Raw genomic sequence first — 27,694 nt, forward strand, 5'->3', positions numbered from 1 at the left:
CTCAGAACCCTGTACCTGCCTTCTCTCCATACCCCCTGATCCCTTTAGCCACAAGGGCCATATCTAACTCCCTCTTAAATATAGCCAATGAACTGGCCTCAACTGTTTTTTGTGGCAGAGAATTCCACAGATTCACCACTCTCTGTTGTGAAGAAGTTTTTCCTCATCTTGGTCCTAAAAGGCTTCCCCTTTATCCTCAAACTGTGACCCCTCGTTCTGGACTTCCCCAACATCAGGAACAATCTTCCTGCATCTAGCCTGTCCAATCCCTTTAGAATTTTATATGTTTCAATAAGATCCCTCCTCAATCTTCTAAATTCCAGATAGTATAAGCCTAGTCGACCCAGTCTTTCATCATATGAAAGTCCTGCCATCCCAGTAATCAATCTGGTGAACCTTCTTTGTACTCCCTCTATGGCAAGAATGTCCTTCCTCAGATTAGGGGACCAAAACCGCACACAATATTCCAGGTGTGGTCTCACCAAGGCCTTGTACAACTGCAGTAGTACCTCCCTGCTCTTGTACTTGATAGATACAAGACAAGAGAGGAGATTGAGAGGCAACTTCTTTACACAAAGGGTATTGAGTATCTGGAACGAGCTGCTAGAGGAAGTGGTCAAGGCAGGTGCAATTCAATAGTTAAGAAGCAGTTTGATAGGTACGTGGAGGAGAGGGGCTCGGAGGGCTACGGGCTGAATGTGGGTAACTGCGATTAGCAGAGAGGATGCTGCAGTCAGCATGGACCAATTGAACAGAAGGGTTTGTTTCCATGCTGTTAATATTCCCTAGACAACCTTCATTCTAGACAGCTAGGTTGTTGATTAATCCCTCATAATAAAGGGTACACCATGTATTAGTTATTCACACCAATTATCTTTAGAATAATTGTCAATCCCATATAACAGAAGTCATATTAATTAATCACTCATAATCAAGTTTAATCTGCTTGTAAGCCATTCATGCAAAGTTGTTAGACTGGTTAACCACTGATGGCTAACTAAGTGAAAATTTCTGGTGCTAACACCTCCAAACCTTCCGCCAGTCCTCAGTCTGTTCGCGGCTCTCCAGCCCCAGCACCACGGTCTCGTTACTTGCGGTCGCGACCTTCAGCTCGTGCTGGACCTTCTTACTGCGTTTGAACTTGTACGTCACGCGCGATCCGTGGAGGCTGAGCTCCATCAGTGGCTGCTGGTCCTTCATGCACTTGTAACACTGCGGGAAAGAGGAACCGGGCGCCGTTACCCAGCGATGGACAGGAGGTGCCCCCAGGTCTCATCACGGCTGCTCCCATTCCTGGCAGGGTCAGCTGTGTGTACCCTTACACCACACCACCTGCCCCTTATCCCTTTCCACGGACCCCACCTCCTGCCCGCAGCCCTCACTACTTGCCCCTTACCATTGCCACCCACCGCCCCTTACCCTTGCCCACAGAACCCATCATCTGCCCCCTTGTAAGAGTTGGAAACAAAGGCGGGAACCGGAGCCTTGTGGGATCCTCCTGTGCGTCAGAGTTGGGTCAGGTGCAGGAAACCCTCAGCAGGTCAGGTGGTGCCTGTGGAGACAGAATCTGCCTGACCTGAAACCCTGGCTCCGTTTCCCTTCCGCCGGCGATACGGCTCATGGTGGGAACCTCAGAAAATTTCAGCACTTTTCTGCTTTAGGTTCAAATTTCCAGATTGCAAAGCAATTTCATTTTTGGGTAGGGCTCAGACTGGTTGTAGCCAAGCTGGGCTCAGATTGGCTGGGTCAAGTTGGGTTCGGATTGGCTGTGGCTAGGGAGTGTCTCCGATTGACCACGACTACGCTGGACTCGGATTGGTTGTAGCCAGGCTGAGTTCAGATTGGCTGGGTCAGGTTGGGTTTGGATTGGCTGTGGCCAGGGAGTGTCTCCGATTGACCATGACTATGCTGGATGCAGATTGGTTGTAGCCAGGCTGGGCTTGGATTGGTTGGATCAGGTTGGGTTCGGATTGGCTGTGGCCAGGGAGTGTCTCCGATTGACCATGACTATGCTGGACACAGATTGGTTGTAGCCAAGCTGGGCTTAGATTGGCTGGGTCAGGTTGGGTTCGGATTGGCTGTCGCCAGGGAATGTCTCTAATAGGCAGCGACCAGATGACCGAATAGCTAAATCCCATCCCAGACAACCGAGCCCAGTCTGAACACCACAGCCTGCGAGTAGGAAATGTGCCCAGGTGCAGCTGACTCTACCTCAGGGCACTGAAGCCCTGTTTCTCACCGCCAAGGAGGAGTGAGTTGGCTGCTGTACAGTGACCCTTATGTGGGGGTGAGGGGTCACAATCCGAGACGAGACGCTGGGAATGTGGGGTGAACGGTTATCAAGGACTGGGCCAGGTGGAAGGAGGAACGTCAGGGTTGGATGGAGGATGTCCCCTAGGTTCGGAGACGGGACACCAGGGTTCTCGATCTGTCGGCATGCAGAAACGAACCATCAGAACTTGATCTTTGATGAGGAACAGTTGCTTGGTCCATCGCCCCAGCCACTGCTTCCGCCACAGCAGGCCACAAATCCGGGTGCCGCTCAGCGAGCGCTTGGGAATCCTCTGCAGAGAGGCTGCACGCTTGGTGGCACACACCTCCTCCTCCCCGTAAGATTCATAGTGGCTACTGTCCGAATCCACACCGTCTGAAATCACAGGGCAACGGCGTGCTGTCAGTAACCCAATTCCGGGAAAAGGCACAGAGCAAGTAGCCACGAGAAACTGCCCAGCTCAGTCCATCACAGAACTAGCTTCCGCTCTGCTGGGGAAGGTGGGACCTGTACAGATTGGATGGGTTGCACCTGAACTCGAGGGGGAGCAATATCCTTGCAGGTAGGTTTGCTAGAATGGTTCGGGAGGGTTTAAACTAATTTGCGAGGGGAATGGGACCCAGAGCGATAGAGCAGTGAAAGAAGTGCATGGAGTAAAGCCAGATCTAACATACAGAGAGGCTTTGAGGAAAGAGAATCAGAATAAACGGTGTAAAGACAGTAAGGTAGAAGGGCTGAAATGTGTGTACCTCAATGCAAGAAGCATCAGGAGCAAAGGTGATGGACTGAGAGCTTGGATACATACATGGAATTATGATGTAGTGGCCATTACAGAGAGTTGGCTGGCACCAGGGCAGGAATGGATTCTCAATATTCCTGGATTCAGTGCTTTAAAAGGGATAGAGAGGGCGGAAAAAGGGGAGGAGGGGTGGCATTACTGGTCAGGGATACTATTACAGCTACAGAAAGGGTGGGTAATGTAGCAGGATCCTCTTTTGAGTCAATATGGGTGGAAGTCAGGAACAGGAAGGGAGCAGTTACTCTACTGGGAGTATTCTATAGGCCCCCTGGTAGCAGCAGAGATACAGAGGAGCAGATTGGGAGGCAGATTTTGGAAAGGTGCAAAAATAACAGGGTTGTTACCATGGGTGACTTTAACTTCCCTAATATTGATTGGCACCTGATTAGTCCCAAGGGTTTAGACGGAGCAGAATTTGTTAAGTGTGTCCAGGATGGATTCCTGTTACAGTATGTGGACAGGCCGACCAGGGGGAATGCCATACTAGATCTAGTACTAGGTAATGAACCGGGTCAGGTCACAGATCTCTCAGTGGGTGAGCATCTGGGGGACAGTGACCACCGCTCCCTGGCCTTTATAATTATCATGGAAAAGGATAGAATCAAAGATGACAGGAAAATTTTTAATTGGGGAAAGGCAAATTATGAGGCTATAAGGCTAGAACTTGCGGGTGTGAATTGGGATGATGTTTTTGCAGGGAAATGTACTATGGACATATGGTGGATGTTTAGAGATCTCTTGCGGGATGTAAGGGATAAATTTGTCCCAGTGAGGAAGATAAAGAATGGTAGGGTGGAGGAACCATGGGTGACAAGTGAGGTGGAAAATCTAGTCGGTGGAAGAAGGCAGCATAATGAGGTTTAGGAAGCAAGGATCAGATGGGTCTATTGAGGAATATAGGGAAGCAAGAAAGGAGCTTAAGAAGGGGCTGAGAAGAGCAAGAAGGGGGCATGAGAAGGCCTTGGCGAGTAGGGTAAAGGAAAACCCCAAGGCATTCTTCAATTATGTGAAGAAAAAAAAGGATGACAGGAGTGAAGGTAGGACCGATTAGAGATAAAGGTGGGAAGATGTGCCTGGAGGCTGTGGAAGTGAGCGAGGTCCTCAATGAATACTTCTCTTCGGTATTCACCAATGAGAGGGAACTTGATGATGGTGAAGACAATATGAGTGAGGTTGATGTTCCGGAGCATGTTGATATTAAGGGAGAGGAGGTGTTGGAGTTGTTAAAATACATTAGGACAGGTAAGTCCCCGGGGCCTGACGGAATATTCCCCAGGCTGCTCCACGAGGCGAGAGAAGAGATTGCTGAGCCTCTGGCTAGGATCTTTATGTCCTCGTTGTCCACGGGAATGGTACCGGAGGATTGGAGGGAGGCGAATGTTGTTCCCTTGTTCAAAAAAGGTAGTAGGGATAGTCCGGGTAATTATAGACCAGTGAGCCTTATGCCTGTGGTGGGAAAGCAGTTGGAAAAGATTCTTAGAGATAGGATCTATAGGCATTTAGAGAATCATGGTCTGATCAGGGACAGTCAGCATGGCTTTGTGAAGGGCAGATCGTGTCTAACAAGCCTGATAGAGTTCTTTGAGGAGGTGACCAGGCATATAGTTGAGGGTAGTGCAGTGGATGTGATCTGTATGGATTTTAGTAAGGCATTTGACAAGGTTCCACACGGTAGGCTTATTCAGAAAGTTAGAAGGCAGGGGATCCAGGGAAATTTGGCCAGGTGGATTCAGAATTGGCTTGTCTGCAGAAGGCAGAGGGTGGTGGTGGAGGGAGTACGTTCAGATTGGAGGATTGTGACTAGTGGTGTCCCACAAGGATCTGTTCTGGGACCTCTACTTTTCGTGATTTTTATTAACGACCTGGATGTGGGGGTAGAAGGGTGGGTTGGCAAGTTTGCAGACGACACAAAGGTTGGTGGTGTTGTAGATAGTGTAGAGGATTGTCAAAGATTGCAGAGAGACACTGATAGGATGCAGAAGTGGGCTGAGAAGTGGCAGATGGAGTTCAACCCGGAGAAGTGTGAGGTGGTACACTTTGGAAGGACAAACTCCAAGACAGAGTACAAAGTAAATAGCAGGATACTTGGTAGTGTGGAGGAGCAGAGGGATTTCGGGGTACATGTCCACAGATCCCTGAAAGTTGCCTCACAGGTGGATAGGGTAGTTAAGAAAGCTTATGGGGTGTTAGCTTTCATAAGTCGAGGGATAGAGTTTAAGAGTCGCGATGTAATGATGCAGCTCTATAAAACTCCGGTTAGGCCACACTTGGAGTACTGTGTTCAGTTCTGGTCACCTCACTATAGGAAGGATGTGGAAGCATTGGAAAGAGTACAGGGGAGATTTACCAGGATGCTGCCTGGTTTAGAAAATATGCATTATGATCAGAGATTAAGGGAGCTAGGGCTTTACTCTTTGGAGAGAAGGAGGATGAGAGGAGACATGATAGAGGTGTACAAGATAATAAGAGGAATAGATAGAGTGGATAGCCAGCGCCTCTTCCCTAGGGCACCACTGCTCAATACAAGAGGATATGGCTTTAAGGTAAGGGGTGGGAAGTTCAAGAGGGATATTAGAGGAAGGTTTTTTACTCAGAGAGTGGTTGGTGCGTGGAATGCACTGCCTGAGTCAGTGGTGGAGGCAGATACACTAGTGAAGTTTAAGAGACCACTGGACAGGTATATGGAGGAATCTAAGGTGAGGGCTTATATGGGAGGCAGGGTTTGAGGGTTGGCACAACATTGTTGGCCGAAGGACCTGTACTGTGCTGTACTATTCTATGTTCTATGTTCTATAGAGTCTGTCTATACTTCTCACTGCGTCAGTGAAGAAAGCCCAGCAGCATCTCTACTCTCTGCGAAGGCTGGGAAAAGTCCATCTCCCACCCCCCCATCCTCACCACATTCTAGAGGTTATATTGAGAGCATCCTGAGCAGCTGCATCACGGTCTGGTTCAGAAATTGCACCATCTTGGATTACAAGACCCTGCAGCGGATAGTGAGGTCAGCTGAGAAGGTCATCGGGGTCTCTCTTCCCACCATCACAGACATTTACACCACACGCTGCATCCGCAAAGCAAACAGCATTATGAAGGACCCCACGCACCCCTCATATAAACTCTTCTCCCTCCTGGCATCTGGCAAAAAAGCACTGAAGCATTCGGGCCCTCACGACCAGACTATGTAACAGTTTCTTCCCCCAAGCCATCAGACTCCTCAATACCCAGATCCTCGACTGACACCAACCTACTGCCCTCTACTGTGCCTATTGTCTTGTTTATTGTTTATTGTAATGCCTGCACTGTTTTGTGCACTTTATGCAGTCCTGGGTAGGTCTGCAGTCTAGTGTAGTTTTGTGTTGTTTTACATAGTTCGGTGTAGTTTTTGTATTGTTTCATGTAGCACCATGGTCCTGAAAAACGTCTCATTTTTACAATGTTCTGTACCAGCAGTTATGGTTGAAATGACAATAAAAAGTGACTTGACTTGACTTGAAGGAGCCTACATAATCAAAGATTTCACCTACCCTGGACACAGTTGTTTCTCCTCTCTCCCATCATGCTGAAGTACAAAAGCCTGCAGGCTCAAAGACAGCCTCTATCTCACTATTGTAAGACCACTGAACAATAAACTCTCGACCTCAAAATCTACCGCACTGAGATCTTGCAATTTATTGTTTATCTGCACTGCACTTCCTCCGTAGCTTTTACAATTTAAAAATTGTAAAATTTTTTACAAATTTTACAACGCTGGACTCAAGATTGGTTGTAGCCAGGCTGGGTTATTATTGTTTTACCTTGTTCTACTTCAAAACACTGTTTAATGATATGAACAGTAAGTAGGTAAGGTTTTTGATTTATCTTGGTACCTGTGACAATAAAAAGAACATAAGATATAGGAGCAGAATTAGGCCATTTGGCCCATCAAGTCTGTTCTGCCATTTCATTATGGCTGATCCATTTTCCCTGCCCCAGTCTCCTGCCTTCTCCCCATATCCCTTCATGCCCTGACTATTCAAGAATCTATCAGCCTCTGTCTTAAATATACCCAATGACTTGGCCTCCACAGCCTCCTGTGGCAATGAATTCCACACATTCACCACTCTCTGGCTAAAGAAATTCCTCCTCATCTCCATTCCAAAAGGACACCCCTCAATTCTGAGACTGTGTCCTCTGGACTTAGACTCTCCCACCATAGGAAACATCCTCTCCACATCCACTCTATCAAGGCCTTTCAACATTCGATAGGTTTCAACATCACCCCTCATTCTTCTGAAATCCAGTGAGTAGAGGCCCAGAGCCATCAAATGCCTTATGACATATGACAAACCTTTCAATCCCAGAATCTTTTCTGTGAACCGCCTTTGAACACTCTGCAATGTTAGCACATCCTTTCTTAGATAAGGGGCCCAAAATTATTCACAATACTCCAATTAGGCCTCACCAGTGCTTTATAAAGCCTCAACATCACATCCTTGCTTTTTTATTCTAGCTCTCTTGAAATTAATGCTAACATTGCATTTCCCTTCCTCACCACCAACTTAACCTGAAAATAAACCTTTAGGGAATTCTGTATGAGGACTCCCAGGTCCCCTTGCACCTTAGATTTTTGAATTTTCTCTCCATTTCTCTCCAAAGTTCACGACCATATACTATATTCCATTTGCAACTTCTTTGCCCATTCTCCTAATCTGTCCAAGTCCTTCTGTAGCCTCTCTGCTTCCTCAAAAGTAACAGCCCATCCACCTATCTTCATATCATCTGCAAACTTGGCCACAGAATTTCCTTTCTTCTGCCTCTCTCTCTTCTTGGGGTGGAGTGACATTTGAAATTTACCATTCCTCTGGAACCATGCCTAAGTCATTTGATTCCTGAAAGATTCCTCCATAATCTCTTTAGCAACCTCTTTCAGAACCCTGAAGTGTAGTCCATCTGGTCCAGGTGACTTATCTACGTTTAGACCTTTCAGTTTCCCAAGAACCTTCTCCTTAGTAATGGCAACTTTCCACATTTCTGCCCCCTGATGCTTTGGCTTGTGACTTCCACAGTGAAGACTAATGCAAAATACTTATTCAGTTCATCCACTATTTCCTTGTCCCCCATTACTACCTCTCGAGCATCATTTTCCAACTTATCAATATTTACTCTCGCCTCCCTTTTACACTTCATGTAACTGAAGAAACTTTTTGTATCCTCTTTAATATTATTGGCTAGCTTACCTTTGTCTTCCATCTTTTTCTTCTTTATGACTGTTAGTTGTTTTCTATTGGTTTTTAAAAGCTTCCCAATCCTATAATTTCCCACTAATTTTTGCTCTATTATATGCCCTCTCTTTGGCTTTTATGTTGGCTTTGACTTATGTTGTCAGCTACGATTGTGACATCCTGCCTTTAGAATGCGTCTTCCCCTTTGGGATGTATATATTCTGTGCCTTCCGAATTGCTTCCAGAAATTCCAGACGTTGCTGCTCTGCCGTCATCCCTGCCAGTGTTCTTTTCCGATCTATATGCCCAGCTCCTCTCTCAGGCCTCAGTAATTCCCTTTACTCCACTGATACATCGAACTTTAGCTTCTCCTTCTCAAACTGCAGGGTGAATGCTGTCATATTATGATCACTTGTTCCGAAGGGTTCCTTCACCTTAAGCTCTCTAATCAATTCCAGTTCTTTGCACAACACACAATCTAGAATAACTGATTCCCTAGTGGGTTCAACCACAAACTGCTCTAAAAAGCCATCTCAGAGGCATTCTAGATATTCTCCCTCTTGGGATCCAGCAATAACATGATTTTCCCAATCTATCTGCACACTGAAAACCCCCACGACTATTGTAACATGGCCTTATGTCATGCATTTCCTACCTCCCCTTGTAATTTGTAAACCACATCCTTACTAGTGTTTAGGGGGTCTGTATATAACACCCATCAGGGTCTTTTTACCCTTGCAGTTCCTTAGCTCTACCCACAGCAATTCAACACCTTCCAACCCTATGTCACCTCATTCTAATAAACCACAACTAATACCAAAGAAACCTTGTAAATACTGGAAGAATCCAGTCAATACTTAAACATTACCAAAGATCCAAAAATATCTGGTAAACAAGGTCACCCCCCCCCCCCCCGGGACTTCCAAAAACAATGCCCCTGTGAAATAGTGAAACATCCCTGGATGGTCCATGTAAGTTCATTCAGTTGAGGCACCTCCCGGCTGTACAAACAGACCAACTGCCAGGAATTGAATCCCTGTGTAAATACTGACACACTCCCCAGGGAATCTTATAAGTACCAACCCCACCCCCCCACACCCCCGGGCTGCTCTTTAAATATCACTCTCCATAAATACTGGTGTCCTCCTTGAGAACTCCTGTAAACGTCGACACATTCCCCAGGGAACCCTATAAATACCAACACCAACCCCCCCGCCCCCCCGCCACCCTTGAAATATCAACACACTCCCTAGAACCTCCCCTTCCACAAATACTGGTGCCCTCCTTGAGAACCCCTGTAAATATTGACACAGCCCCAGGGACCCCCTGAAAATACCAACGCACTCTATAAGGCATGTGGCCAAGTGGTTAAGGCACTCGTCTAGTGATCTGAAGGTTGCTAGTTTGAGCCTTGGCTGAGGCAGCGTGTTGTGTCCTTGAGCAAGGCACTAAATCACACATTGCTCTGTGACGACACCGGTGCCAAGCTGTATGGGTCCCAATGCCTTGGACAACATCGGTGGCGTGGAGAGGGGTGATTTGCAGCATGGGCAACTGCCGGTCTTCCATACAACCTTGCCCAGGCCTGCGTCCTGGAAACCTTCCAAGGCGCAAATCCATGGTCTCACGAGACTAACGGATGCCTATAAGGCCATAAGACATAGAAGCAGAATTAGGCCATTCAGCCCATCGAGTCTGCTCTGCCATTCAATCACAGCTGATTTATTTTCCCTCTCAACCCCATTTTCCATTCTTCTCCGTTATCTTTTTATGTTCTCGCTAATGAAGAACCTTTCAACCTCCACTGTAAATATACACAATGGTTTGACCTCCATATCCTTCCTCATCTATGTTCTAAAGGTACATCCTTCTATTCTGAGAATGAGCCCTCTGGTCCAACATTATCCTTTTACGTGACCATACACTATACTGCATCTGCCACTTCTTTGCCCATTCTCCCAATCTGTCCAAGTCCTCCTGCAGTCCCTCTGCTTCCTCAACATTACCTATTCTTCCATATGCCTTTGTATTATCTGCAGACTTGGCCACAAAGCTATCAAATCCATCATCAAGATTATTAACATATAACGTGAAAAACAGCAGACCCAACACTGACACCGTGGAACACCACTGTTCACCAGCAGCCAGCCAGAAAAGGCCCACTTATTCCCACTCTTTGCCATCTGCCAATCAGCCAATCTTCTGTAAATGCTCGTATACTTCCTTAATACCGTGAGTTCTTTTCTTGTTTAGCAGCCTCATACACTGCAGCTTGTCTAAATCCCTCTGAAAATCCAAGTAAACAACATCTTACCAACCACTGAAGTCAGGGAAACTGGCCTATAATTTTCTTCCTTTTGCCTCCCTACCTTTTTAAAGACTGGAGTGACATTTGTGATTTTCAAGTTGTGAACCATTCCAGCATCCAGTGATTCTTGAATGACCACTACTAATGCCTCCACAATCTCTTTGGCTACGCTTTTCAGAACCCTGGGGTGTAGTCCATCTGCTCCAGGTGACTTAACTACCCTTGGATTTTTCAGATTCCATAGCATTTTCTCCATCGCAATTAGCAGCTACACTCACTTCTGCTCCGTGATACTCTCAAATTTCTGACATGCTGCTGGTGTCTTCCACTGTAAAGAGTGATACGAAACACAGTTTATCCAGCCTTTCTTTGTCCCCCATTACTATCTCTTCAGTGTCATTTTGCAACATTCCAATGTCCAATTTTGCCTCTCTTTTCACATTTCTGAACGAACGGTATCTTTTATATTAGACGCCAAGATCATAAGACACAGGAGCAGAATTAGAGTCTGCTCCATCATCCTTCATCGTGGCTGATTTATTATCCCATTCTCCTCCCTTCTCCCCATAACCTTTGACACCCTTAGTATTCGAGACCCTAGCAACCTCTGTTTTAACTATTCCCAATGACTTAGTCTCAAGATCCCTATGTAGCAATAAATTCCACAGATTTATCACGCATCGGCTGAAGAAATTCCTCCTCCTCTCTGTTCTAAAGGGGTATCTCTCTATTCTGAGGCTGCATCTTCTGAATTACTCCCAGAAACCTTCAGCCTTTGCTGCTCAGCCACCATTTCTGCTAGCGTCCACTTCTAATCAAATTTGACCAGCTCTTCTCTCCTGCCTCTGTAATTACCTTTAATCCACTGTAGCAGCAACACATCCAAGTTTAACCTTCCCTCTCAAACTGCAGGGTGAATTCTATCATATTATGATCACTGACTCCCAAGGGTACCTTAAGCTCCATAATCAAATCTGGTTCATTAAATAATGCAGAATTTTTAACCCTTGCAGTTTCTTAACTCTACGCACAAGGATTATGCATCTTCTGATCCTATGTCACCTCTTTGTATGGATTTAATTATTTTTTTACCAACAAAGCCATTCCATTCCCCTCTGCCCCGCTACCTGTCCTTTCGACATGGTGTGTATCTTTGGACACTGAGCTCACTACTGTGATCTTCTTTCAACCATGGCTCTGTAATGCCCACACCATCATACCTGCCAATTTCAGTAAGTACCACACTCCCCACTGAACCCTTGTAAATACCATTGCACTCCTCGGGACCCCCTGTAAATACCAGTGCACTCCCCAGTGACTCCCCAGTGTGTCGGCACGGGGTCAAGTGGATAAGGCATTTGTCTGGTGATCTGAAGGTTGCTAGTTCGAGTCTTGGCTGAGGCAGCATGTTGTGTCCTTGAGCAAGGTACTTAACCACACATTGCTCTGCGATGACACTGGTGCCAAGCTGTATGGGTCCTAATGCCCTTCCCTTGGACAACATCGGTGTCGTGGAGAGGGGAGACTTGCAGCATGGGCAACTGCTGATCTTCCATACAACCTTGCCCAGGCCTGTGCCCTGGAAACCTTCCAAGGCGCGAATCCATAGTCTCACAAGACTAACGGATGCCTATCAACCCCAGCCACCCCCGTAAATACTGATATTCTCCCCGGAGACCCCCTGTAAATACCAACCCACTCTCCAGGTAACTTCTGCCAATACCGGAAGATCCCCAGGGACCCTGTGTGAATACTGAAATTTTCTGGCACCCCCTTTAAATGTTGTCAGTCTTCTGGGAGGCCCCTGTAAATACAGACTCAATCCTGGCAGCTCCTGTAAATATTGACATATTTCCCTGGGATCCCCTTAAATATTGACACACTGTCTATGGACCCCTGCAAATACTGATGCACTCTTTGGGAAGCTCTGTATTTACTGACATATTCCCAGGGAGCCCCTGTAAATACCAACACACACGTCATGGACCCCTGTTAATAGGGACACACTCCCCAGGATCCCCTGTAAATATTGACACCCTCTCAGGAACCCCCTGTAGATTCTGACATACTCTCTGAAACCCCCTTTAAATACTGATACACTCTCAGGAACCTCAGCCCTCTCTGGGGACCCCCTGTGAATACCGACACACTCCCAGAGACCAACCTGTAGCTACCGACACTCTTCTGAAAACCTCCTGTATAAACTGACACACCCCTCACATGCCCTTGTAAATACAGACACACTCCTGAAAAACCCTTGTAAGTAAAAACGCATTCCTCAGCCCCTCTGTGAATATCCAAAAAACTCCTTGGGACACCTCTCCCACCCATTGACACACTCTCTAGGTCTTCCTGTAAATAATGACTCCCCACTCCCCCCGCCCCGAGACCTCCTGAAGATATCAACTCCCTGGGAGCACCTCCCCATACCCCATCAATACTGAAGATGTCCTCGGGACCTCCTGTAAATATTGCCACTCTCCTGGGGACCCACCATATTCGTGTCAAGGCCACTGCCGTTTTTGTTCCACATTTGACCCAAGATTCATGAGCTCAAGGTACAGCATCTGAATTAACAGCTGACACTAAACCAGGCAGTATTCAGACCACAACAGTGCAGGTGATGGTTTACCACAGGGATGGGTGCTGAAGAGTAATACTGAGAAATGTTTCGGAGAGAATGAGGAAGAGTCAGTTTTGCATTGCTGGATTGGGTGCAGGACTGGGGCCACTAGTGGTGAAGTGACAGGGCAGGAGAAAGCAGTTTTGAAGGGCAAAGACCATTCTGGGGTTTACCAATGGAGACAGGGGGAGAAGGGCAGGGATCCAGGAACAAGAATGGTTCTCGGGATGAGGGATCTGGCTACTTGCAAAGATTACAGAGCCTGTTCTCTGGAGGAGATGGCTAAGGGGAGCTTTGATAAAATATGTATTACTGTAAGTCTGTTCCCTTGTGCAGAGGACTGAGAACTTAAGGTCGCGGGTGTCAATAGAGAATGAACTAAACTTTTCATGCTCCATCTAGCTGGAATCTGGGGCACTCAGTGTGTAGATGTGGTGGAGGCAGACTCCATTATCACCTTCAGCAGGGAACTGGACTAGTACATGATGGGGAAAAGTTTGAGGTCTTGGGAGAAAAGATTGTTGGATGGAGTAGAGCTGACTTGGCAAAGAGCTGGAGAAAACACAAAGGGTTGTAACCATTCCGTAATTCAAGACTTTCTCCCTACACCAACTTAGTCCAAAACTACCACTGAAAACAGGGGCCCATGGACACGCAGAAGGACTAGGTCTTCTGCAACAGCTCAGCAATCTACCAGCCATTTCCTGGATGACCCCCAAGACTCAGAGGATGGACGTCGTCCACATCTCAAGAAGAGGCTTTCCCCTCCCACCAACGCACCTGTTGAGCAGCGGGCAACGGAGCACAGTGGGTCTGCTCCCTCATATGAGTCGTCAGCGTGGACCTGGTGGAGATGAGCTGGGACGGAAGGAGTGGCAGCAAGGCTCTGTGAGGAGAAGACCATGAGACCATGAGACGAAAGAGCAGAATTAGGCCACTTGGCTCATCGAGCATGGAATCTTAACTTTCCCTCTCAACCCCATTCTCCCCGTAACCTTTGATATACTTTCTAATCAAGAACCTATCAACCTCCGCTTTAAATTGAGAGGATTCTGGTAAATTGGGCCATTGGTTAATTGAGACAGTTGTTTATTTGGGACAAAACTCTTAAAAAAACAAAAAGTAAATCAAGAAAATAGCCGTGATTCCTTTTGTTTATTTGGGACACCGTGTTGCTTAATTGTGACAGGAGACTGTTGCCGAACAGTTTCTAAGTACTTTCAGTTGCATGTACTTAAATGGCTATTAGACACTATTAGTGCTTAGAGCAAACAGTTTTTAAATAGTGTCAGTTGCGTGTGTTTGTGTTTAAAAAGCAATGATTTTTGTCACGGATAGTTAGTGAGAAATTAGCAGTTAGACAGTTCAGAACTGTTTTGCCCACTCCAGTTTTAAACATTCAGGCTTGCAGATGCCAGAAACGGCCGGGAGTGAAAATAAAATGGTTTCATTACTTCAACAACAAACGAATTATGGAGAATTTGAAGTATCAACAGTCATCTTGAATGTTGCAATGAGAATGAAGATTCGTAGGATGCAATCGTCAAAATCATTGTGTGAAGGCAGTCCATTACCTGCACGAGGGGCCCAGGCTGATTTTGCTCATTTTCAGTCAATCGAAAGGACACAGTAGCATGCACTGGATGAATTCCTCTGCTGATAACTATTAGGAACTAATACACAGATTTATAGTACTGTAGTAGTGTTGATAGTGTTCTAATTTGTTCTGTATTTCATTTAAATACAGTGGATTCAGGGGCGGCGCTAAGGTGGTGCTAGCTGGTGCTATAGCCCCAGCAAAAATTGCAATAGCACCAGCGTAGCACCACCAAGAAATTAACTGAAATTTCACATACAATTTACAGCTGCTTTCTCTGTATAGTTTTGAATACAGCTTGTTTCTCCAGTTGATCTAGTGAAACAGCGCCCCCAATTACCATAGCACCCACGCAGCAATAAAGTTATAAACTCTGTCAGGTCCACTCTACACTTCTACTTATTCATTTGTTGTCAATGTCTTGCCGTTGCTGTCCTCAGATCAGTTAAGCTGATCTAAGATCACTTAAGGTGGTGATGTCACTCACTCTCACTCACACAAGAGATTGATAGTGTACATCCAGACGCAGATCCATGGTTTCGCGAGACTAACGGATGCCACACAAACACACTGTGCTTTTACAAGCTAGCGTGGGCCTAGCACGTGCATTATTTTGGCCGGCGTGAAAAATGGATCGGTTTTTAGTGAGAAAACGACCTCATCCAGAGGAATCACTGGTGTCTCAACCTGAGCCTGTCTTAATTGAAAGTGACATGCAGAAAGAAGTGGGGACGAGGACAACATTAGTTCATTGAAGGAGTGTGAGGGTGAAGTAGAGAAACAAGAAATGGAGCGGGATTCGGAAGAGAACATGGATGAAGCTTCTCTTAGTGCTAGTGGGAATACTGTTAGCGATGTTACCCAGCAGCCTGAAGAAGGTCCCCTTCGGCCAGCATTGAAAAAGTACCCTTCGCAACAGTTTGGCAATCAGCAAAGGAGTTTTATTCATGGCTGGTTTAACCTGTACTCCTGGCTGGAATATTCAATCACAAAAGATGCTGCATTTTGCTTCGCATGCAGGCGTTTCCTGCGTGGAGGACATGGGTTCCATTCTGAGTCTACCTTCACTGTCACCGGTTACCGCAACTGGCGGAAAGCTACAACAGCTTTCAAAACCCACCATGTAAGTGCAGCTCCTAAGTTTGCTATGGAGACATGGGCCAAATTCAGATTGAGAAAACAAGATGGTTCAAGATTGGGAAATATGCTTGATAAAGGACATGCAAAGATTGTCCAAGACAATCATGAATATATGAGAGTAGTGGCTGAGTCTCTACACTATACTGTGTGCCAAGGCATTGCCCAGCGAGGACACCGGGAGAATGATGGATCTGGCAATGGGGGAAACTTTGTTGAGTTGCTCAGTGTAATTGGGAAATTTGATAAGACTGTAGCTAAAAAAATAGAGGACAATCCTGGAAATGCAAAAAATCACCCATCACGATATCCAAAATGAAATTATGGGTATTATGGCAGATATGGTCAGACGTCAAATAAGTGCAGAGATCAAGGAGGCTGGATGTTTTGCCATCATGTGGATGAAAGTAAAGATGAGTAAAAAGGAACAAATATCAGTGGTGGTGCGGTATTTGAATAACGAAACAGTGCTTGAAGAGTTCTTGCACTTCACTCCAGCAGAAGGGTTGGACGCAGAGTCGCTTCTTAAAAGCACTGAACAGACACTCACTCAGTGTGTTACTGATAAGAATGCGTGTATAGGTCAGTGTTATGACGGGGCGGCAGTGATGTCCAGGTGCAATAACGGGGTACAAGAGAGGTTCAGGAAAGAGGTCCTGCAGGTATTATATATACACTGCCACGCTCACAGACTTAACCTTGTCTTAGTGGATGTTGTGAGCAAGTACCACAAGCGGGTGAGTTTTTTGAAACTGTGCAGCTGTTTCACAACTTTTTTTCAAACTCTGTTGCCCACGATCTTTTCATGAAGAAACAGAGAGAACTGGAATCAACTGCACAGCCCGTGGAGTTGAAGAAATTGTCAGATACACGCTGGGCATGGCAGTATACAGCTTTGTGGGCTATAAGGAAATCACTCCCTGCCATTCTAGCTACACTACAGGATATTATGGGTCAACCAAATGCACGGAGGAAAACGGAGGCCAGAGCTGTAAATGGACTGATTGACGAGCAGTTTGCTTTACTTCTCACTCTGTTTGAGGATTTATTCCGAGTCACCAAGTTCATGTCAGACCAGCTACAATCTCCCAGTTTGGGGCTTTCATCTGCTGTGGACTTGGCTCAGTCTGTTATCCATGCACTCTCAGCAAAACGGGGAGAGGAATCATGGAGAAAAATTCAGACAAGAGCTGGGGACCTGTGCATCAAGGCCGGTATACAGAGCAGTCCACATGAAAGGAGACAGGCCCAGCCACCCCGCCGCCTACATGATTTTGTTCTTGAGGCCAAACTGAACACACACCGGTCACATCCTCTGATGACCTTCGCAAGCACTGTTTCTATCCAGTTATAGACAGACTTCTGACTGAAATGAAAAGACGGATCTCAATTGAGACTGGGGGTGTTCTGACTGGAGTCTCAGCATTGAGTCCCAAACACAAGTTCTTCCTAGACAAGAACTGTCTTTGGCCAATGCCCAATACTATGGAGTGACTGAAGTGAACCTGACTGCAGAGCTACATCAGGTTCAGCGTCTGCTGGAAACAAAACAAAAGCAAGGACAGACAATGAATGACGCAGTGGAATTTCCAGCTCTAATGAGACCCTACTGCGATGTATTTATAGATTTATACAAACTGATCTGCATATCACTGACTCTACCTGTGACATCTGCCTCATGCCAACGGAGTTCCTCTTGCCTCAGACGCGTCAAAAACTACCGAAGGAATAGCAGCGGCGATGCTCGGAACAGCAACTTGGCCCTGTTGGCCATAAACAGCCGGAGGACCAAAGCACTTGACATCCAGAAAATCAGTGGTGCTTTCGCCACCAATCACAACAACAGACGGATTGTGCTTCTCTGAAAACATCAATGGTGAGTGCAGTTGTTTTTTAAAAAAATTTTGGCCAGGACTAATGCCGATTATTATTATTATTATTATTATTATTTTGTGGTGGATACCCCATAGTCCTTATGCTTCCTGCAAATCCTAAAATATTACATTTACTGTTATTGGTTTTGCTTAGACTTCCAAGCCGTGGTTCTGTTGATTTTTGTTTTAAATTCAATAGCCGAATTAATTGAGGTATTGCATGGTCAGAGTATGATTTGTCCAACTCCTGGTAAAGCCTTGCAGCTGTTGTTTGCCTTATTTGACTTTAATAACAGTGTATATTTTGGCATTGTCTGTCTATATAATGCGAATAGCAGTGGACATTGTGGGTTAGTGCTGTGTTTTTCAGTTGAAAAGCACGTATTTGACGTTGATTGCGGGATTGGTGCGTGATTCACGTTGTGCGCTGTGGGTTGGATGCTCTGTTGGTTTGTTTGTTTATGCTCTGTGTAGCCTGGGTTGTCTCCGATGCCATTGACACTGTAACAGTTCACTTCTATATTAGATCTATAAATTGCTGTTGCTTGTGAATCAACAGAGGCATTTATAGTAGGCACTTAATGCTTGAAACTGGCTTTTTAACGTCACCCATCTGGACTTGCGAATACAACACATCCCTCAGCACCATCACTGAATAACTCAGCCCCACTGTAGCACCAGCAAGAAAACATCTCTGGTGCCGCCAGTGAGCGGATTCCAGTTAATTGGTGTCACATGCAAAGAGTTACTGAAGAAAAAGAATTTCAGGGTGTATATTAGATTAGATTATGAGGACACTTAGTCCTCTTTTATTGTCATTTAGTAATGCATGCATTAAGAAATGATACAATATTCCTCCGGTGTGATATCACAGAAACACAGGACAGACCAAGGCTGAAAAACTAACAAAAACCACATAATTTTAACATATAGTTACAACAGTGCAAACAATACCATAACTTGATGAAGAACGGGCCATGGGCGCAGTAAAAACAGTTCAAAGTCTCTCAAATGTCCCACATCTCACGCAGACAGGAGAAGGAAGAAAACTCTCCCTGCCATGCCCGACCACAGTCCGACTCTGAGTCGTCCAAAAACTTCGAGCCTCCGACCAGCCCTCCGACACCAAGCACCGAGCACCATCTCTGCCGAACACTTCAACTCCAGTCCCGGTCGCCAGCAGCAGGCAAAGCCGGGGATTGTGGGGCCTTCCCTCTGAAGATTCTCGATCACACAGTAGCAGTGGCAGCAAACTGGGTATTTCAGAAGTTTCTCCAGATGTTCCTCTGTGCTTCTCACGTCTGTCTCCATCACATCAGAACTGTACATGGCATCCTACTTACAAATACGATATCATTTCACCAGAGAGCTGCGCACATTGCGTCGCGTCGCCATCTTCTCCCCCCTCCTTTGTATACATTTCTCTGATATTAAATGTACCCATTGAAACTGAAGCCACAGGTGAGAGCTGAGTGTCTGGTGAGGAACAAAGGTAACATTCAAGACGATTGTCGATCCCTTCAAATTCTTCATAGTTCCTAACCTGTTGAAGTAATGAAACCGTTTCTGGCATCTCCAAGCCTGAATGCTTAGAACTGCAGTGAGCAAAAAGGTTTTGAATTGTCTTACTGCCTCTTTCTCACTAACCATCAGTGGCAGAAATCACTGCTTTTTGAATACAAACATGTGCAACTACTTAAAAACTGCTTGCTCTAAGCATGGTGCACACGACTGATGCTAGATAGAACCTGTTTGGCAAGTCTCCTGCCCCAATTAAGCAGTATAGTGTCCCGAGTAAACAAGGAGAATCCCAACAACTTTCACAATTTGTTTTTGTTCTTTAAGACTTGTCCCAAATAAGTGGCTGTCACGATTAACCGATGGCCCAATTAACCAGAATCCACTGTACATAATTTGTTACTCAGTTAAACGGTAGTTAGTCTGTATTATAACTTTTTAATTGTTCCATGAAACTTCAGCCAATTGGGGCAGCCGCTTAATTGGTCCAAATGTTCTGGTCCCGATGTGTCCGAATTAATCAGAATCTACTGTATAGCTCTGGTTTAAATATACCCTTTGGATAAAGAAATTCTCCCTCATCTCTGTTATAAAGGGATGTCCTTCTTTTCTGAGGCTGTGCCCTCTGGTCTAGACTCTTCCGCTGTTGCAAACATTTTCTCCACTTCCACTCTATCAATATTTGGTTGGTAAATTCGAAGACAAGAGTTACACCAAAGCCAGTGTTTGGGAGCCACTGAAAGCAGCAGAAAGGATTATAGATGGAGCAACACTAAAGGCTGATTTATACTTGTGCGTCAAATGGACGCCGTAGGTACGGCGCAGCTGCGAACCCTACGCAGTACTCTACGCAAACCCTGCGCCGTAGCCTAACGCGCACCTCTCCCAAAATGTAACTACATGTCGCGGCAACGCAGACCAAAACAACTGTGATCGGTCCGCTTGGTAGCAACTCTGGCTGCAATGCTTTCCATAAAGCTTTACAGACCTCCAAAATTATGGAGGACACATTTCGCTTTTACGAAAGACCTACATTAGTACCTGTTTTCATTAACCGAAAGAGGATTTTCGCTTTTACGGAAAAAGACGCTCCCTTTAAACTTGTTTACCCCGAGGAAGACTACCATGACCACGAAACCTTGCACGGACAGGTGTGTGCATATGCGTGTACGTGCTGATTTTTTTGACAAATCGATTTTGGCTCAAAATTCCCGATTCTGTTAAGTGACACTACACTGTACACACAGAAAATTCACCCTCCTTCAGTTTCAGTCGCCATTGTTTGAAGTTTGAGTTTCTTCGTGTTGAGTTTCAACACGAAGAAACTCAACACAGTGGCACAGAAACCCCACCCGCCAGCTAGCGTTTTGGCGGTGAATTGCAGAGCAACGCAGACATACCAACGCACAAGGATAAATGCTCACAACGGCGTAGGCCACTTGTGTAGGCTACAGCGTAAGCTGGTATGCACAAGTATAAATCAGCGTTAAGCGTGGTCTGTGGGACTCGTCTCAAAACCCTCCTGTGAGGTCAACTCCTTTATTCTCAGTGAACCAGCACAGCAGCTGCCTCACGGGCCCAGTGACTCAGGTTCAATCCTGACCTCCGGTGCTGTTTCCGTGGAATTTGCACGTTCTCCCTGTGACTGTGTGGGTTCCCCTGTGTGCTCCGATTTCCTCCCACATCCCAAACGAAGTGAGTGTTAGTGGGTTAATTAACTGGCCTCGTCACTGGTGTGTGGGTAAGGGTTGGAATCTGTGGGGAGTGAAATGGGATTAATGTTGGATGAGTGCCAATGGGGTGGGTGATGGCCAGCACAGAGTCAATGAGCCGAAGGGCCTGATTTCCCGCTGTATAACTCTACAGACTTCGTCTTTCCTGTGGCCAGCCCAGCAGCATCAGTGACCAGCAAACTGCAGACTGCTCCAACTGGAGCCGAATTGCGATAAGGCCAGAGATGGGTGCACGTGGCTCCCTCCAGCTCAGCTCCAAGGTCACCAGATGAACTCAGCACCCAGTGGGGCCAGTCCCTCAGAAATGAGCAAACTAAAGGAAATAATGGCGGCACTGGTAGCGTGTCGCGATTACAGCGCCAGTGACTTGGGATCAATGCCACTGTTGTCTGTAAGGATTCTCCCTGTGCCTGCCTGGGTTTCCTCTGGGTGCTCCAGTTTCTAAAGATGTACGGTTAGCAGGTTAACTAGTTATCCGGCTACAACTGGACGGCACGGGCTTGTTGGGTCACAAGGGCCTGTTACTGTGCTGTGTCTCTAAAATACAGTTTAGTAAAATAAAAAGTGGAAATTATAAACAAAGCAGATTCTGCAGATGCAAGAAATCTTGAGCAACACACGTAACACGCTGAAGGAAGTCAGCCAGTCAGGCGGCATCCATGGAGTGGAATGAACAGTCAATTTTTCAGGCCGAGATGTTTCATTCCTCCACCTGCCTACCTTCCTGCTCTAAATATCACCAATAGCGGTGGGGGAGGGAGACTCCAGTGATCCCCTGGGCGGTTTCCACGCCCTCTGTGGGGTCTTGCGGCCTGACACCTTGCAGCTTCTGCACACACAATGATGGAGTCAGATATAGTCTCGGTGCTCCTGTAGAAAGTTGTTAGAGTGGGGGACGGGAAGCCTTGCACGGCTCTGTGCCTGTTTATGCCCCTCTACGGCCGCGGTCTGACTTGCTGAGTCTCTCCAGTATTGCTCAGGAAATAACGTGGTCTGGCTCAGGCAACCGGAAACGAAGGGTTCCGGCCCGAAACGTTGACGGATCGTTTCCACGGATGCTGCCCGACCTGCTGAGTTCCTCCAGCGTATTGTGAGTGTTACCGGAGGTTCCAGTTGCTACCACCCGGGAAACGGTACCGCAGCATAAAAGCCAGGGCCAACAGGCTCCGGGACAGCTTCTTCCACCAGGCCATCAGACTGATGAACTCACGCTGATATTTCTGTGTTATATTGACAGTCCTGTTGTGCATACTACTTATTATAAATGACTATAAATTGCACATTGCACACTTAGACGGAGACATAAAGAGTTTTACTCCTCATGTATATGAAGGATGTAAATAATAAAGTCAATTCAATTCAATTCAATTCCCATTCCTTTAGTTTGCAGCATTCCTCAGATAAAGAACTTGTGGGAAGATCATATGTCACAGCTGAAGTAATACAGTAATAGTGTGCTCGGGTGGGAGAATTATTGGGGGAAGAAGCTGACTAATGTTGCCCTGGAACTAAATGAAGTAGGGGTTTGTTTATTCCTAAGCATCTTAAATGGAGACACAGAAAACAAGACAGGAGGGCTGTGTGTGTAAGCTACTGGGAAACATAGCAGCAGCAAATTCAGATAGTGACGTTGGGCCATGAAGAAGTCCTGGAGAGGTGGCTGGTAAGAGTACTCATAAACTTGCGCAGACGGTACAATACAATTCTTTACATTTAACACTGAGGACGGGCGAAGGTACAGCTCAGCCACGCAGCCCTGGCTTTCCTCCTCATTCAGTACCTCCCCCCACCCCCCTCAACAACTGTGCCACCCCTCCCTCAGCACTGCACCACCGACGTTGTGGCCCGAACTCAGTACTACAACCCCCTCTCACTGCCTCCCTCCGGTATGTCGGGCCGCCAGTGCAAATGCTGGTACGGGGTAGAGCCCCCCAGCGTAATCCACGGGACAGTGCAGAATCTTCCAGTGCGATCTCCGGGACAGTGCAGGGTCACCCAGTGCAATGCCAGGGACAGTGCGGTAGACCTCCAGCGGACCAGCCAGTTGCCTGGACGTTCCCTCATCCGGAGAGCCTTTTGTACCTTTATCGCCACAATCTGCCCCCTATCACAGAGCAGTCGGGATGTGGAATGCGAAGCTTTCAGTCATTATCGGGTCAGAGTGATTAGTGTTTGGTGGCTCTAATGGCCTTTGATATGTTCTCTGTTTATGTGGGTGTTCCTTGTTTGGCTGCAAGTTGTCCAGACATTAAGTATTATTGATTTCCTGCGTCTGATAGCATCAGAGCAGCATCAGAACCAGTGCTGAGGAAGCAGGCAGTGTTTATAAACAGGGCGTTTGCCTCCTCTTGAGAGTTTCCCAGCCCCTTTTGAAGATTAAACTTGCTTTCATCTGGAAAAGCAAATACTGTGGTTGACAACTGGTTAGAGACAACAGGGTTTCCAGCAACAGGTCCTCAGGGTTACTGGTCCCTGCTCAGGCAGCAGGCTGCTTCGCTGTCAACGTAACTCTCCTGGCCTGAATGGGGAGGGCAGGGAACCGCTACGCAGCCTGACACGGTAAAAATGATGTGCTTCGCATGCTTCCCTTTGTTAGTTGAGGCATTTCGTCCAAGAGTTTGCTCTTGTAAGTTACATCTGAAGTGCAGCATTGAATTATGGTTGCCCCATCATCGGAGGCTTTGGAGAGGGTACAGAGAAGTTTACCAGGATGCTGCCTGGATTAAGGGCAGGTTGAACGAGCTTGAGTAGTTGTCTCTTGAGCGACAGAGGCTGAAGGGGTTCTGATGACAGTTTATAGACACTGAATAGACTGTCAGTATCTTTGTACCAGGGTCGAAATGTCTTATACTAGAGGGAATGCAATTAAGGTGAAGGTGGGGGTAAGTTCAAGTGAGATATGTGGGGCACGTAGCTATCTGGAATGTGCAAAGAATGGAGAGATTTGGATATAGTACAGGCAGAAGGAATTAGTTTAGTTAGGCATTTAGTTACTAGTTTAATTAGTTTGGTGCAACATGGTTAGTCAAAGAGCCTGTTCCTGTGTTAAACTGTTCTTTGTTCTAATCTGTGGAAACCTGCGCTCGCTTACACAAAGGTCCAAGACACAAGGGAACTTGTCTGAACACCTACGGCCAGGAAGCAGACTACCCGCTGCAGCGAGGCACTCCTGTACATGGCTGAGACAGAAAATAATACCAACTGAATTGGTTTTTCTGTATCAAGGATGTGGTTATCCTTGGACAAGAGGCATCATGGGAGTCAGGACGCAGAAACGGGGCCCCGAGGCACCCTCACACTCTCTTGTTCTTCAGCTTCGTTTTTAATTCAGGTTCCCTGCAACTTCAGCATTGCGCTTTTCAGCCGCGGATCTTCGAGGGACCGTTCCGTTCCACGCACGAGAGCAGCCCTGTGTTCCAGATCCTGTCACTTCACTCCTCCGTCCCACTGCCTGATCCAACTCTGGTCCCCTCCACTACCCCAACAGCCTTAGGGGAGCGCGTGCCGTCTGGATGTGTGGCCCAACATCACACACAAACACCTCAAATGGTCAGCCTTCCTGTTTATGTCCAAGTGGACAGATTTTTTTTTAGATTATGAAGACATGCAGTCCTCTTTTATTGTCATTTAGTAATGCATGCATTAAGAAATGATACAATATTCCTCCGGTGTGATATCACGGAAACACAGGACAGACCGAGACTGAAAAACTGACAGAAACCACATAATTATAACATATGGTTACAACAGAGCAACAATACCGTAACTTGATGAAGAACAGGCCATGGCACAGTAAAAAAGTTCAAAGTCTCTCGAAAGTCCCACATCTCACGCAGACGAGGGGAGGAAGAAAACTCTCCCTGCCATGCCCGACCACAGTCCGACACAAGGGTGAGTTACTGTTCTGGATGTATGATCATACAGACTTCTGATTTGATGTACTGTGTGATCATACACCCAGAACAATAACTCACCCTTGTGTCCTAGCACAGAAACAGGCAACTCAGCCCATCATAGCCTTCAATGCTAACCCCAGTACCAACAGTTGGTTTGTAGTTTTCAATGCCTTGATCCAAGATACAAAAGCCTAAAAAGCACATCCCACCAGGCTCAAGGAAAACTTCAACCCTGCTGTTGTAAGACCACTGAACCATCCCTAAGGTGGTCTCCTGACCTCATAATGATCTTGCACCTTATTGTTTACCTGCACTGCACTTGCTCTGTAGCTGTTACATTTTAATCTGCATTGTTACTGCTTCACCTTGCTCCACCTCACTGCCTAATGATCTGCTCTGTATGAACAGTCGGCAAGACAAGCTATTCACGGTATCGAGCTCGGTACATGTGATGGTAGTAAACCAGCTCCAATTCCACTCACAATTCTAATGCTTATCCTGACTGTTATGAGAGTAAGTGCTGTCACCACCCCCCAGGCAGTGCGATCAATTTTCTAGCCACTCTCTGGATGAAAGAATTCCTCTCTGGTTCCCCTCCGAACCCGCTCACCCCTTCCCCAAAACCCACGCTTCCCAATTTTAGAAGCCTCTTTCTAGGGAGAGGTTTCCGACTATCTGTGTACACCTGTGGTCACAATACACAATGTAGCTCAGCATTCAGAAAGGTGACATCCCAAAGACTGCTGGAAGACACTTTATCTGGAAATGCAGCACTCTGGATAGGAGACCACACAGGTCATCAGCCGAGGCTCCTCGGCCCATTCTGAGCCGTGCCTTTGAACAGCAGCCAGAATGGCCCTTCAGTGCACGGATCACGGAACCTTTCACGAAAAGATTGCCTTCTCAACATAGAACACGGGGGAGAACAGCACAGGAAACAGCCCTTTGACCCACGCTGTTGTGCCGAACTAATTAAACTAGCGATTAAATGCCCAACTAAATGAATCCCTCACAACACGCTGGAGGAACTCAGCAAGTCGGGCAGCATCCGTGGAAAAGATCAGTTGACGTTTCGGGCCGGAACGTCGACCGACCTTTTCCACGGATGCTGCCCGACCTGCTGAGTTCCTCCAGTGTGTTGTGAGTGTTGCTTTGATCCCAGCATCTGCAGATTATTTTGTGTAAATGAATCCCTTCTGCTGACACAATATCCATATCCCCTCCGTCCCCTGCACATTCATGTGCCTCGCTAAGAGACTCTTCAGCATCCCTATCCCATTTGCCTCCAATACCCACCCCCAACCCCCCGACAGCACATTCCAGGTCCGCTCCACTCTCTGTATAAAAAACTTGCCCCGCACATCTCCTCTGAACATTTAGCTCCACCCCAGTGCGCGCGTGCGCGTGTGTGTGTATATACTGTACGTGGTTGTGGTGTGCAGGCTGGCAACGTGTACGTGCCTTTACAGTTCGTATGCGGTGTCTGCGTGTGCCGTGCGGGTGTGCACCAGGCGTGAGGTTATTGTGTCTGCGCAGTGACTCTGTGTGTGTGTTTGAGTGAGTGAGCGAGCGAGAGAGAACACACATGTGCAGTGTGTGCTTCTTCCCCTCCACCCATCAGATCCGCGAACACTACCTCATTACTCGTTCGTTATCAGACTATTTATTTACTCAGTAATTGACAGTAATTTATACGTCTGTGCGCTGTACTGCTGCCACAAAACAAAAACTTTTGCATCATATAAAACAGTGCTAATTTGGATAACTTTTGAATGCCCATAGGCCTTGAAATCTCGTTGGGATTTCAGCTGTAGAGGTTCATCTCAGCTTCAGCACAACATTTTGATTCCTCGGCAAAGGCTCTGCAGCCGGCTGGCTACTGGGAATCATCAAGGCACAGAAAGCTTCAGACCCAGTGTTCGGTGAAGAAGTTGTGTACAGTAGGTACCTGACGGTTGGCATGAAGGAGATGGGCCAAATGGCCAGTATCTGCCCTGTATAACAAATGAGACTGGGAAATGAGTTGCAGTGACCTCATGCTTCCTGAATGGGGACCTCATCCTCCCAGATAAACAAAGGATTTCTCTGTGTTTAATGACAGAAAGGCTTCATTGACACAGAAAGATAGAAGGGCGCTGTGTTTCTGTGTTTCAATGATCTGCAGACTGACTTCATCATCTCTGCCATAATTCCAACACACAAAGGCTGATAACAGAAACACATGTTTACACCCTCCCAAAGCCTCATTGGAGAGGGCACAGAGTGGAGTGGAGTGGATTAGAACAGGACGGCACAGGCTGTGACCTACTCCACTTGCTGGTTGTTGGACGCAGTGGCCCCGTGGGATACAGAGAGAAAGCTGACTTTCTGCATCAGCTCCCTATCATCAGTCTAGGCCAGAGTGACAGGGGCTTTCTGCTGCACCCGCGGGGGAAGGAGAATGGGAGTGGGATAGGGAACAGGGGAAAGGGAATGGGGGAAGTGGGAAGAGGGAAAGGGAAGAGGGAAATGGGAAGTAGGGAAAAGGAAAGAGGGAAAAAGGGGAGAGAGGAGAGGGCAGAGAGGAGGGGGAGAGGGGAAGGGGGAAAGGGGAAAAGAGAAAGGGAAAGGGCCAATATGTGAATATACAAAGACTGCACTCTTTCCTTGAACCAGAATGCAGCCAACGTTGATGCATCACCTGGCCAACAGTTTCCTTTAATGGATTTTTTTTGCAATTCTTTGCATGTTCACATA

The 27,694-nt window shown here is 46.7% G+C and overlaps 1 protein-coding gene across 1 annotated transcript in view; it reads right to left on the reverse strand.

Moving 5' to 3' along the window:
- LOC140201737 (actin filament-associated protein 1-like 2) overlaps positions 1–27,694 on the reverse strand; it is a 157,282-nt gene that overhangs the window by 73,571 nt on the left and 56,017 nt on the right. Inside the window, exons 5-7 of the mRNA XM_072266339.1 lie at positions 13,984–14,089; positions 2,451–2,647; positions 1,033–1,212 (exon numbers count right to left, since the gene is read on the reverse strand). Of these exons, the coding sequence (XP_072122440.1) occupies positions 1,033–1,212; positions 2,451–2,647; positions 13,984–14,089 (483 nt within the window). The remainder of the gene's footprint in view (positions 1–1,032; positions 1,213–2,450; positions 2,648–13,983; positions 14,090–27,694) is intronic.

Source organism: Mobula birostris, chromosome 8 (genome assembly GCF_030028105.1).
Source record: "Mobula birostris isolate sMobBir1 chromosome 8, sMobBir1.hap1, whole genome shotgun sequence".
Lineage (NCBI taxonomy): Eukaryota > Metazoa > Chordata > Chondrichthyes > Myliobatiformes > Myliobatidae > Mobula > Mobula birostris.